This window comes from Mobula hypostoma, chromosome 7, assembly GCF_963921235.1.
Source record: "Mobula hypostoma chromosome 7, sMobHyp1.1, whole genome shotgun sequence".
Taxonomy (NCBI): Eukaryota; Metazoa; Chordata; class Chondrichthyes; order Myliobatiformes; family Myliobatidae; genus Mobula; species Mobula hypostoma.
Genome location: NC_086103.1, coordinates 104,305,404 through 104,319,274, shown reverse-complemented (window position 1 = coordinate 104,319,274; position 13,871 = coordinate 104,305,404). Strand labels below are relative to the sequence as shown.

The 13,871-nt window shown below is 42.2% G+C and overlaps 1 protein-coding gene across 5 annotated transcripts in view; it reads right to left on the bottom strand.

The window, feature by feature from the left end:
* Window positions 1–13,871, bottom strand: part of LOC134349440 (ETS-related transcription factor Elf-1-like) — a 140,253-nt gene that overhangs the window by 67,150 nt on the left and 59,232 nt on the right. For all 5 annotated transcript variants that reach the window (XM_063053744.1, XM_063053748.1, XM_063053746.1 and 2 more), the window contains one exon: window positions 6,537–6,708. In XM_063053744.1, the coding sequence (XP_062909814.1) occupies window positions 6,537–6,708 (172 nt within the window). The remainder of the gene's footprint in view (window positions 1–6,536; window positions 6,709–13,871) is intronic.

The following is a 13,871-nucleotide window of genomic DNA, read 5'->3' as shown; positions in this document are numbered from 1 at the left end:
TGGTGACGCAGTTTATACTGCTGTCTCTGGTGGAAGTGTGATGGAGCTGTTTATACTGCTGTCTATGGCGATACAGTAGTACTGCAGCTCCCTGTGACACAGTTTATACTGCAGCCTCTAGTGGAACAGCTGTATTGTGGCCTCTGGTGGCAGTCTTTAAATTACTGTCTCTAGTGGCATTGCTTGCTTTGCTCTGTGTCTGATATCCTGATTGTCATGTCAATGCTACGGTCTGTTGTGCCACAGTTTATCTAGCCATCCCTCTGGAGACAGTTTATATTATGGTGCCTGATGGCACAGATTATATTGTCATCTCTGCGGGGAAGGCTTATCCTGTGGCACAGACTGCTTGGCTGCTTCTGTTGGGACTGTTATATTGACTTCTCCAATGAAACTTGGGTAGTAGCGTTTAAATATTGTAACTTCTACAGTGCCTCAGTTGTCACTATTTCCATTGCCTTCCTCTGGTACATTTTCAATGGCTCCCCCAAGGATTTTAATGTTTGTGTCTGACGCAGCACTGTTTATATTCAAGTTGTTGGAGGAAGAATTTGCATTGATGCACCAGGTGACATTGTGTCTATGGTGGTGCAGTGCATGTTGTAATCTCTGGTACCTCTTTCGACATTGGTTCATTTGCTATCACAGATTATATCAATGTCTCTGCTGGCATACTTTATGTTGCCCTCTTCATTTGTACTTTTTGTACTGCTGCTCCTAATGGGTTTTTTGAAGCTGCTGTCTGAGGAGCACTGATGATTTTGCTGGCATTGGTGATGCCATTTACATTGCTGTCTTTGGTGGCATTGTTTATACTTTATACTTTATTGTCGCCAAACAATTGATACTAGAGCGTATATTGCGACATTGTGATACCTGGTAACCGTCTTACAATGCTTTGTCTGGTGTCACTGATCACATTGCTGTCTTTTGGCATTCTTTACGTTGATGTCTTTGCACTGGTCATATTGTTGCCTCCGGTGGTACAATTTAAATCATTTCTTAGGTGAAAATATTTATGTTGCTGCCTTTCAGCACATGACTTTTATCACCGTCCCTGTTGAAACCACTGGTATCGGAAGTTGCAGGTGCCAATCCACTTGCAGTAAGATCTCATAAACAGTCACAAAATGGCTTGGTCAAAAGGACTCTATTCTGAAATTAACAATAGTGTACAGCGGTAGATATGTGGCTCCATAACACCGTAACCTCTGTGTTGGACTATTCTACTCTGAGAACAGTGGGTACTGGAGGGCCACTCCATCAGTGAGCGGAGTAGCTGGACTCATGTCGGCGGTGGAGCCGGCCAACGTGTCGAAGAGGTTGGCTGAGGCCTCGAAGGGGCCAGCCAGGATGGTCTCGGAGGAGCCCGTTGGGGTATCGGAGGAGCTGACCTGGCTGCAGACCATGTTTCTGCCCACCACTCGGAAGCATCGAATTTGGAGCAGTATAACTGTGGGAGATGGTCTCGGATATTTCACCTGCAATCGCAAGACTCTGTTGTGCAGTGATAATGCAAGTTGCCACAAGCCTGTTACCCTTGTCTGGTGGAGGTACAGGCAGCATGGGAGCTGTGTAGTCTCGGTTGTAGCAAGGTCTATGTCTCAAGCCTCAGACTTGCCCGCTGCCGCAGACCAGGTGAGAGACACGGAGGCATTTACAGCATGGCCTCTGAGCTCGGCTGGGGCCTGGCCTTTCCTATCGGTGCTGCCCTATTATGTTCGAGCAGAGGAATGACAGGCTGGATTGTGTGCATCTGTACGCTGCCGGGAGACTGTATCATCGATTGCTGGACGTTGTCACTCAGGGCCTTGGACTATATATATTTCTTTTTCAAGTGAATCTGCTTCTTTGCTTGATATTTTGAATTATGTTACTCACTATTTTTGAATGCTGATCCCAGAATGCTGTTTCATTTAGCTGTACTGTATCTATGTATGGTTTGAATGATAATTGATCTGATTTGTGTTGTTGTCATTTAGGATTTGTTTTTACCAGAATATTTTCAGGAAAAAAGCAAGATAATGGATGCATACTACACAACAGTCAACAGAAACAGTTCAGAATTCAGACCTAAACCACCACATGAATATTCTGCAACGTTTATTTTACTGTTCCTGTCTCTGTTTTGTCCCCACAAGGGGCTCAGTTATCCTCAGAAGGAAATCTATTTCACCATTATTGACTTATTAAGATCTCTCAAGATCTTCAGAATTCTTTGTTATATTTAATTGTTCGTTGTCATTCCCCATAATAATTTGCAGATTATATTTTTTTATTCTTTCGTCAATTAATAATAGATATATAGAATTACCAGCAACCAAGGAGAGCTTTTAGGTTAGGTTGTTCGGAAAAACTATTCAATTCATTCCACACACACCCATGCTTATCCAACTACCAATAACACTACCCATTTCAGATGAGATTTTCAAAAGCCTACAATCCAGAAAACATCCTCTGCTACCTATCCAAGACCTTACTTTCTCCCTAAACTGTAGTCCCTAGAATTGACCAATTTGCTCCGAATTGCACAGCATAAATACCAAGCATATGATGAGTTCTCAGGACTGGCCAGTCCAGGGAGGGATGATCTGGTCTTCCTGAAAATGCTGAAAGGAGTTCTGAGCTCAGCCCACCAGAAAGTTTTAGATTTGGGGATAGAAATGGAATTGACCTTCTCCAGTGATGGTATCATGGGCTGGTGAGATAGACCAGTGGAGGAGGAAGCGAGATCTCAAAGTGGCTGTAGTGAATGTACAGTGGCTAAAGTGGCTGCTGTGAAGATGCAGACGACTTGCTTTGTGTGCTAGCAACCAGGAAATGCCAGAATGGGCATAGAAAGGTAAAGGAGATGATTTACTACACTGTGGCCTCTCAGAGTTGAAGGCAATGTCCTAAAAAGAGAGAAGGGCATGAGAGTCACCCACCACAACAGGTAGAAATGAAAGCAATGCACTCTCTGTCTGATTTGGCTGCTGGCTACATTATAGAGCAAGTGATGACAGCATCTAGGACAGACAAATGGCTGTGAGCAGTCTCCATTGCTAGTACTGGTCACCCACAAATGTACATAAGAGGTTTATTAGGGGGCCAGCAATGCGATATATTAGTGGCACAGGGTCAGTGTTGATAACTAATCTACCCTTGCCAACACACCAGAGAGGTGATTTACATTCCCAGTTCAGGGAGTGAAATAATGAAGACAGAGTGAAGTGAACCTCAGGTACTTGAAATAGAGGGAGTGCAGCTTCCTGTAGATTCTTGAGTGTGCCTAAACAATGTCCAGGGGATAGACACACTGAAGAAGGCAGATGCTGTCATAGATTCAGGAATGGGAGAAGTACCAAAAACAAGACAGGGCCAGCAAATGTGTGTGACCCACAGAATAGACCAGGGGTCCCCAACCTTTTTCGCACTGCAGACCGGTTTCATATTGACAATATTCTTGCGGACCGACCGACCGGGGGGATGGGGGGTGTGGTGGGTGGTGGTGGTAGGGTTGCCAACGGACAAGAGTAGCAGTCAAATACGCTGGGTTTACCCCAAGAAAGACTACAATGACCATGAAGCCTTGCGCGGGCACCAGCGCGCATGTGTGACTTGCACATGCGTGTACGATTTTTTCCACAAATCGTTTTTGGCGATTCTGTTTGGGGTGGGGGGCAGATGTTAATCACGACCGGAATATCGGTGATAAGTGAAATACACTCAATTTCTTTTCTAAAAGGGTTTATCTAACAAATTTAATATTAAACACACAGTGCATATTTTCCTCACATGAATATAGTGATAAGTCAATTATCAGGGGAGCTTGAAGTAAGTGTTGAACAAACTTCCAGTAGAAGTGGCAGAAAGAGGTTCAATATTATCATTTAAAGAAAAATTGGATAGGTATATGGGCAGGAAAGGAATGGAGGGTTATGGGCTGAGGGCAGGTCGGTGGGACTAGGTGAGAGTAGCATTCGGCACAGACTAGAAGGGTCAAGATGGCCTGTTTCTGTGCTGTAATTGTTACGTGGTTATATAAGTCAATAGCATCATAACATTTTAAGTAACGTTTGGATATTAAACACGCAGCGCATATTTTCCCCGTATGAACATATAAAATTATTGCAACACACCAATATCGCTGAATCAGTGGGAGCCCTGGGCTTGTTTCCCTGTAACAAGACAGTCCCATCGAGCGGCGATGGGAGACAGCGATACTCGAAGGGGGTTCCTCGTGTGCAGTCTATTCCGCAATTTAATTTTTATTGCATTCATTGCAGAGATACGTTGGAAATGGAAGCAACGTTTTCAGTGATTTCGTGGCTATCTCAGGATTTTTAGCCTTGACTTTGATGCAGAATGCTGGCAGAGGTGTTATGTCAAACATACTTTTCAGCCCGTCGTCATTTGCAAGCTTGAGGAGTTGATCTCCTTCCCCCGCTGACATGGATGACGCGCGGGTAATGACCTCGCATGCATAATGGCTCAACAGTGGCCGTGACAGGGAATGAGGAAAGGTGCAGCTGACTCATATCGCCAAATCATATCGCTTCCTCGCGGCCTGGTAGCACATGCTTTGCTGCCTGGTACCGGTCCGCTGCCCGGTGGTTGGGGACCACTGGAATAGATAACATGTCTCACAGAGAGACAGCAGCCCTAAGCAGGGACAGCGTGTGGGAATCAGTAGAGGGGAAAGTATCCAAGTTACAGCAGAGACATTAAGTTTCACAACCTTGATGTCAATGCAGGCTGAGAAAGAGAAAAAATTGCATCATGTCCAAAGGCAACCACCTCAGCCTGGAATGGAAGTGGACTCAAATGAGCTGGGCCCTTTCAGTAGTTAGGCCAGCGATTGAAAGGCCAGTTCAGGAGAGGGTGCCACTGGGATAAGGTCCTTGCAGCCATTGCAATAGAGACTAACCCTAACCCTCCTGTAGATCGATCAAAGGGGCTGAGAGTCATGTTATCAGATTATCCTGACAATCCACTGACATGGCATGGAAAGTGAACTGTTGCCTGTGAACCTAAAACGAAGTTTCCTCACTGTTCCCCTGCCCAGAGTATCTGCTGGTAGCCATTACTTGAGTTTTAGCTATCAGAGAATAAAGAGGCAAAGGGAAGGATGTGATTAAACCCCAATGGGCCAGCTGGGAAGGAGGCAACAAGGCCACAGGTACAGGCAATCAATAGTTGGGATATTTGTGTACTCATAGACAGCCCTGGAAACATTATTTTTGGTGTCTGGGATTTCTGTCTTCAGAAGTTTTTAGAATATTTATGTGAGTTAGTTTGACCAAGCAAAAGTGTTTGAACATTCAGACAACACACACAAAATGCTGGTGGAATGCAGCAGGCCAGGCAGCATCTATAGGAAGAGGTACAGTTGACGTTTCGGGCCAAGACCCTTAGTCAGGGCTAACTGAAAAAAGAGATAGTAAGAGATTTGAAAGGGGGAGGGGGAGATCCAAAATGATAGGAGAAGACGGGGCAGGAGGTGGGGGGAGGGACGAAGCTAAGAGCTGGAAAATTGATTGGCAAAAGGGATATGGAGCTGGAGAAGGGGGAGGATCATGGGACAGGAGGCCTAGGGAGAAAGAAAGGGGGAGGGGAGCCCAGAGGACGATGGAGAGCAGGCAAGGAGTGATTGTGAGAGGGACAGAGAGAGAAAAAAAGAGAGAGGGTAAAGGAGGGTAAAGAGAGAGAGAATAAATAAATAAATAAATAAATAAGGGATGGGGTAAGGAGGGGAGGAGGGACATTAACGGAAGTTAGAGAAATCAATGTTCATTCCATCAGGTTGGAGGCTACTCAGACGGAATATAAGGTGTTGTTCCTCCAACCTGAGTGTGCCTTCATCTTTACAGTAGAGGAGGCCGTGGATAGACATATCAGAATAGGAATGGGACGTGGAATTAAAATGTGTGGCCACTGGGAGATCCTGGCGGACAGAGCGTAGATGTTCAGCGAAATGGTCTCCCAGTCTGCGTTGGTCTCACTAATATATAGGAGGCCACACAGGGAGCACCAGATGCAGTATATCACACCAGCCGACTCACAAGTGAAGTGTCGCCTCATCTGGAAGGACTGTCTGGGGCCCTGAATGGTTGTGAGGGAGGAAGTCATTCAGAGGAAGTCTCCCACTGTAGATATGTAATTCAACGGAAGCATTGTCTGCCCAAATTATTCAAGTAAACAATGTCATTGTCACTATTGAAATTGTATTGAATCACCTGCTGTTACTTTTAACCTTAAGGGTATAAAAATGTGATGTACTTTTGAATTTGAGAGACTCCACTGCAAGTGTCTACAGAAGAATGCCTGTTTGTTGGGCAATCAACTATGATACCTCTACTCATTGCTCTAAATTGTTATTTTTCATTCTTTTTAATTTTCTTACATTTTCTTTTTTGCTAATTCATTCATTTTCCTTATACTCTCATGCTTCCTTTTTATTTTCTACTTTCAAATTACTTTTCTTACTTTTAGTGGAAAAAGCTTTTCCTTCGATCTCAATGTAAATGATTTTTATTACAGGAGAATACACCAACCTGAAACTGTGATCTCCTCTCCAATAACCTGTTCTTCAACAACATCCAGGGAACTGTCATTAATTATTCCGTTTGTTTCTTCATCACAAGCAAGCCCAGAATAGTCCTGGAGCAGGTCTGCATTGGGGACTTGCTCCACAATGACTGCGGGGAAAATACATGACCCACCGACCTGCAAAAGCAAAACGACAGATGGGTTACTGACAGCTGTATGTTCTGAAGCTTAAATTCATTCTTATCTTCACTGACAAGACTCTGGCAGTGGCTTGGTTGTCCAAGTACTGTTCTGTTCATAGGCAGACAAGCCAAGTAACTGTAGTGCATGCCTCTGATCCCAATGTCACCGTAAGATGAAACTAGAATCCCTGTTACGACAGACCCCAGCCATAAAATTATCCATGTTTATTTTATGATCATTCTCTATAAAGTTAAAATTTGCAACGGTAAATAGATCACTTACTGTATATCAAATGAAGTATGCTGTTTATTGCATTACTGTTGTGTGCTTATATCTGTAAAGCCAGCTGTTGTGATAAGAAATGTTGGCTTCTCGTGACCAATAGTGTTTTAAATGCACATCTTGGTTTTGGTTTAGGGGCCTGATAACACGGGCCGGTTTCAGAGCATAGTTTTTACATTAACCTATCAGCATGAGATCTTAATATAAATTATTTGCTTGCTTTTACAGCTTTAGGTAGGTAGGAGTTAATAATGTGCAGAATCATCACTAATGCTTTTTAAAAATATATTGAAAGAAATGTATTATTGAATTTATGTTTAGTTGATCATTCTGCTGTATGCATCCATTATTTGTCTTTTTTTCTGAAAATATTCTGAATGTATAGTTAGAAATGGGGCTCTATTCTCAGCAGCTCTATGGTTTGATACAAAAGTTTCTGAAGAGTTGTCAGATTCATCTCTTAAATCAGCAGATTATGGCTTGAAAGTATACGCTATGCACTGGTCTAAAATATAGCTGGGTTTCATGCTCAAGTGACTGGAGTGGCTCTGAGGGAGAACTACAGTATATTCCTATGTGTGTCACATTTTGGATGAGATTTAAGCTATGAACCAGTCTATATCCTTAAATGGGTATAAAGTATTCCATGATTTGGTTCCAGGAGCAGTAAAATCTCTGAGCATCTTGGCCAATTGACATCTGTCTTTCAACTAGCATCATTAAATGAATTACGTGTTTATTTAGTTGATCAATATTAGAAAACCCAGTATCATGAAAGAACATTAACCTGAGATGATTGCATTAACCTGAACATTAACCAGTTACGATTGAATTCAGTGATGTGGAGTAAAGCTGAGTAAGTTTACACAAAGCAGGGGAGTTACTTAAGATTGAGAAGATTTAAAAAGGGAGAAACTGTTTCCACAAAGGAGAGTCAACATTGGGGGGAAAATGAGATAATTTTTAAACAGCAAATCAGCAAGTTATAATCAGCACTGCACTTCCTGAAAGAGTGTTAGAACAAATTCAACAGCATATATGCACGAGAGGGAAGCATTTTCAGGATGATAGAAAACGGTGGATGTTAATTAAATAACATTTTCAAAGGGTTGGCACAGCTATGAAAGAAGGAATGATCTCCTTCTATGTTGCATGGTTACAACCTTACTTTGATCAGGGTTTCTTGTTAGGATACACAGATCTTCAACCTGTGATGATTAGATGAATAGCACGAACTGCTTGATATTTCAAGCAGTGCATCTGTGAATGTGGATTGTGTCCCTGTGTTAGTGAGGATGTGGAACATGCAGATAGAGCTCAGCATCTGTTGGATGCAAACTAGAGTGTGCTCCTGGACTGGTGCAGACAGTGTATTCTCATCCTGAGAAAGCTGATAGTATTCTCCACCACTGTCCTGGTAATGCTATAACTGTGATACTGACACGCAGGTGGAAAGCAAGGTGTACATGATGGATTTGGAAGCCATGCATGCATCAAGAAGCTCTTGTCTTCCAAAATCCATGGTTCAGGGCAAAAACATCTACTAAAGATGCCTAGCAAAGCATATTCCCAAAGAATGGAAGAGTTGTATCAGCCACCAGGGAACACAAGACCAATGACAAACAATGTTTTCTTATAGTCTACAACGACTGGCATATTGAAAGAGTAGAAAGCCTTCCTATTCATGACAAGCTCAGGGTTCACCAGGAGAGCCTATACAGTCATAGGAGTAGAGCTGATGGAGCTCTACCCTCGGGGAAGATGTCACTGTTGCTAAATGCCCATGCACACAATTCTACCGCCTCAATTAAGTCAAGGCGTGAGCAGTTACTTCTCCTTGAGCTTGAATGACTTCGCAAAGCAGTGAGCAGCAGATCTCAAATTGTGGGACTTTGTAATGGTGTCTGATGGTGGAGAAGGACTATGACATTGTCCTTTATAGTGACTGCAGTCTAGTCCCATGAACATGGCTACAGGTCTCCCACAGAACATCACTTATCTAAGTGAGGACTGGTTAGCAAACCTGAGGTTGCAGAATGAATGCTGTTCAAGGGCATCAAAAGAGAATTGCATATCTGAGATAGTCCTTTGGATTAGGGACTTTGTATATGTGCACTTCTGAGACTTTTCTTGTTGTCTATGATGCCTAACATAAATCTCCAACTCAGAGTTCTGCTAGAAGTATGACCATGTAGGCACTCATTACGTTCGCTAACAAGGATCTCTAAATGTTGTTTTTGGTGTGGGAGCAACCTCCAGTGATGTCTGAAGCTACCTTCTGAAGTCTCTCAATATCAGTCAAGTGGAATCCAGATAGAGACGCTCATTTTGTAGAGCAGCATTCCTACGGCTGCCAAATATTCATTGATTTGTAGACCAAGACCTCCATCTTGGAAATAAAGGTGCCCAGTGATATTACATACATGATTGATACCTGGAAAATACTAGCCATTCTAACATGGATCCTGTCAAATTTCACTGAGAAATTTCAATTGACAATCCAATTAACTCAGACTAACATCAATTTTCTGTTTCATATTGAGGAAAAAAAACATTGTTATAAATTACAAAATATTTTGTAATGAGATCGGTGAAACTGAAATATACATTCATTTGGATAGAAAGTGGGTTTTCATACAAAAACAATCAATAATTCAAAAACTTGCCTATTTTCCTTGAACTGGGAAGACTCTATCAATGTAGCTTGTTCTAAACTGTAACTCAGCTAAATCTATTTAGCTGTGAATCATTGATTTCCACACCCTCCACAAGTCATAAGATCATAATATGCCTCTAAGACTTGAATGTAAGAACCTATTGTATGTCACTCAAACAAAAATTATTTTTTGCTGGTTTAACCTTGCAAACTGCTCCCAGTTCCAGACATCATTTCACCATCAAGATCTTTCAACATATTTCCACCTTTCATATTCTTGCTACAAGTACCTGGGGATGCACCTGGATGACAGACTTGGGTAGAGCACCAACACAGAGGCTGTGTACAAGAAGGTCCAGAGTTGCCTCTACTTCCTGAGGAGACTGAGGTCCTTTGGAGTATGCAGGCCTCTCCTTCACGTGTTCAACCAGTCTATTGTCACCAATACAGTCTTCTATGCGATGGTATGCTGGGGCAATGGCATCAACACGAGAGATGCCAACAGGCTCAATACACTGGTTAGAAAGGCTGGCTCTTTTATAGGAGTCAGACTGGACTCACTGGAGACTGTGGTAGAACAAGGGACCCGATGGAAAATCCTGGCAATTCAGGACAATGTTTCTCACGTTCTGAATGCCACCTTGGCTGAACAGAGGAGCATTTTAGTAATGGACGATGACAACTGGGCTGCTCCAAAGAGCGCTATATGAGGTCATTCTCACCTTTGGTCATCAGGCTCTATAGTGAGCCAACCTATAGCCAGGGAAGTGATGACCACTTTCTGTTAGACTGTTTGTGGTAACTTTTTTTTTATTCCTTCTTACTTCTCTTCTAATATTTGTATATTTGTGCACTCGTAATGCTACTGTGACATGATAATTTCCTTGGAATCAATAAAGTGTCTAACCATCTATCTAATTTTCCGGAACTTCTGTTTAGAGTCATTTTGATCAGTTTTACACCACAGAAATGAAACAGCTTGCAAAATATCTTATACGATTGTGGGAAAGCTGAACTATCTGTTATTATTACTTTGGATCTGCCTGCACCAGAGTTTCTCAGCCGGGATTCCATGAGAGGTCACTGGGTGTTCCAAGAGAGATCATGATTAAAAAAGAAAACATAGTTTTTTGAACTTTGCACTCGCAGTGTTGGGCCATGACCGAGCTGCCTGGTTAGCAACCTGGTTAGCGATCTCTCAGCCCAGTGTGGCAATGCACAGTAGGACTGTGTTTATTTGCTTGAATCCATTCTCAGTTTTTGACACAAGATAGAGGAGGCCATTGATAATTGGTGAGTGCTGTACTGCACGGAGGGGAGGACGGTAGACTGGTGAGGAGTCCGTATTACTCAGACGGAGGGCAGTAGGCTGATGGGGAGTGCTGTATTGCATGGAGGGGAAGACGGTAGGCTGATGAGGAGCATGAAGTGCTTTTTCTGGGCACTGAATAGATTTGCCCAACTTGGGCTGTGATGTCAGTCTCTCCCTCCTGAATTCCTTCCCCCAACTTGCCCTTATGCGCCACTGACTGACTTAAAGTGAGCAAACAAGCTACCAGTATAGTAGAAAATTGAGGGAAATTTTCATTCTAAAGAAGGCCTAGAGTGGCAATTTTTAAAGAGGAGGTGTGAGATGGAAGAGGAGGATTCTAGCCCTAGACCTACCAACAGTTCTGATAAGGTTAATGATGAAGAATTGCAACCTTCTGAGTCATTTCACTGTACTAGTGCAACAACGGACACAAAAAGTCCGTCCTTCCTTCAGCATTCTGTGTGTGTTGCCTGTCTTAACAATGAAAGCTACTTATCAATAGGTTTTACATGGACTGGTGATCCAAGTTGTCCTATTCCATTCTGCCTAGTTTGTGACAAACAATTTACAAATGTAGCAATGTCTCCAGCAAAGTTGAAAAGACAGCTAACTACAAATCACAGCCATATGACATGGAAAAATGCTGATTATTTTAAGTGACTATTGGAATCCCAAAACAAACAGGTTAAAGCTTTCAAAGTAAAGTCAGTCAGTAAAAGGGTTCATGAAGCAGGTTATTTAGTAGCTTTAAGACCAGTTCACTCGAGAGTGTTTAAAAAGCTGAAAACTTGGAAAAGAGCACATCAATCTCAAGACTCCGGTGGCATAGCAGAGGAAAAGTTCTCAAAAGGGTATCTGAGCTGAAAGGTGAATTGCAGGAGTAGTTTCTAGAAAATAGTAGACCAGATTTTGCAAAGTGCTTTGGAGTTGAAGAATGGCTGCAGAAACTTAAGACATTTTTCATCATATGAACCAGTTGAACAAATCTCTGCAAGGCCCTGGAGAAAATGTTTTGACTTCAAGAGACAAGATTCTTGGATTTAAAAGGAAACTGAATCTTCGAAAAAATCATGCTGCAAAAGGAAATCTTGAAATGTTTCCACTGCTGTTTGGGCTTGAGAATGAGGAAGGGTCTCAGAAAGTCTCGAGTCTTATTGAAAACTACCTGGAAGAACTGCAGAACAAAATTGAATAGTATTTTTCCTCCCTTTCAACACACGTGTATGACTAGGTAAGGGACCCTTTCGCTGAATCATCTGCTCAACTTGAGAACTTGACTTTGAGTAAGGATGAACAATTTTGTGAGCTGCACTCTGATCATGCACTCAAGATGAGATTTATTGACCTACCCTTGCACAAGTTCTGGATTTCTGTGAAAGAAGAGTATCCTGCCATTCATAGGAAAGCAATGAACATTTTGCTGCAGTTTTCAACTTCTGACATGTGTGAGCAAAATTTTCTTATTGAACTAGCATCAAGAGCAAGGATAGAAATAGCCTCATTTCAGTTAAAGGTGAAATCCATGTTTGCTTCTCTCAAGTTCAACTCAGAATTGAAAACTTACTATGTTTGCCTTATGAGTTTTTAAAATTTATGAAAGGGAAGTAAAGAGGTAATTTCAAGAAAGGTAAGTTACGCTTGACTATCTGTGCTTTTTTCAAGAAAGGTTGGCTAAAAATTCACTCTCTATTCAAGAAGAGCATTGACAATTATTTTTGGATTGTTATGTCTACAACTTACTGATCACGCTAACATACTGTGAACTGTAGATATAAAAAATTTTATGCAGGGGTTCCCCCTGAGAGCTGAAATTATTTCATTGGTTCCTCTAGGGCAAAACAGCTGATAAAGGCTGGTCTACACCCTTGACATAGCTGATGACAACATCCTCCTCCAATCCCTCTTCTGTGCTTAGCCCACTGGATGATATTTAGTTAATTCCAATCTTGTTTTGCAAGTCACAGGCAGAGGTGCCTGGAATAGTTAGTTCTGGTGACATTCTTCACAACTCTCCCCAATTAAAAGACCTACTGCACTCTCCTATTTCCCATCCTTATGTATGTCATTAAAGACATGTATACTTATATAATTCATCTGTACCACACCAAAACCTCATTCTCAGTCTCTTCAGCAGCTCTACTCTGTCATACTGTTAGATTAACATTGAGCAGAAATTACCTCAAGGAAAGTTCAAGCTTCATCACAAGCATACAGTAAACAAGCATAATGAAAACAAAATAATTGCTACCCTGGATCTGAAGCAACACACAAAAAAAATCAGAATCGCATAAAGAACACAATAATAAAATTTGCATTATAAATATAAATACATAGATAGCTTATATACATTGATTGTATATACAGAAAGTGACTGAACATAAGGTGATTCTGACAGGAGATGATAAAGAAGCGGTGATGGGGTGTGTAATGGAGTGGATGAGTGGGTGGAGGTGTTGATCAGCCTTACTGCTTGGTCTGGTGGTCCTGGCTTGGATATTAAGTAGCCTCCTCCCTGATGGGAGTGGAACAAACAGTCCCTGAACAGGGTGGGTGCAATCATTCATGATATTGCTGGCTGTTTTTCAGGACTTTAACACAGATGTAGATCTATATCTATCTACCCATTGTCTGCTGCAGTGCAGTTTCCATACCACGCCGTGATGCAGCATGTTAGGATACTCTCTCCTGCGCATCTGTAGGTCATGAGTATTGACGTGCTTATTCCATCTTGCTTCAGTATCCTCAAAAAGCAGAGGTGTTGGTGAGATTTCCTGATTGTGTAGGATGTGCTCTGGGACCATGAGAGTTTGTGTGGGATGTGCACTCACACCAGTTTGAAACTGTTTGCAGTTTCCACTGCTGTGCCGCCAATGTAAAGAAGGTGTGTGTGGCGAAAGTTCTCCTAAA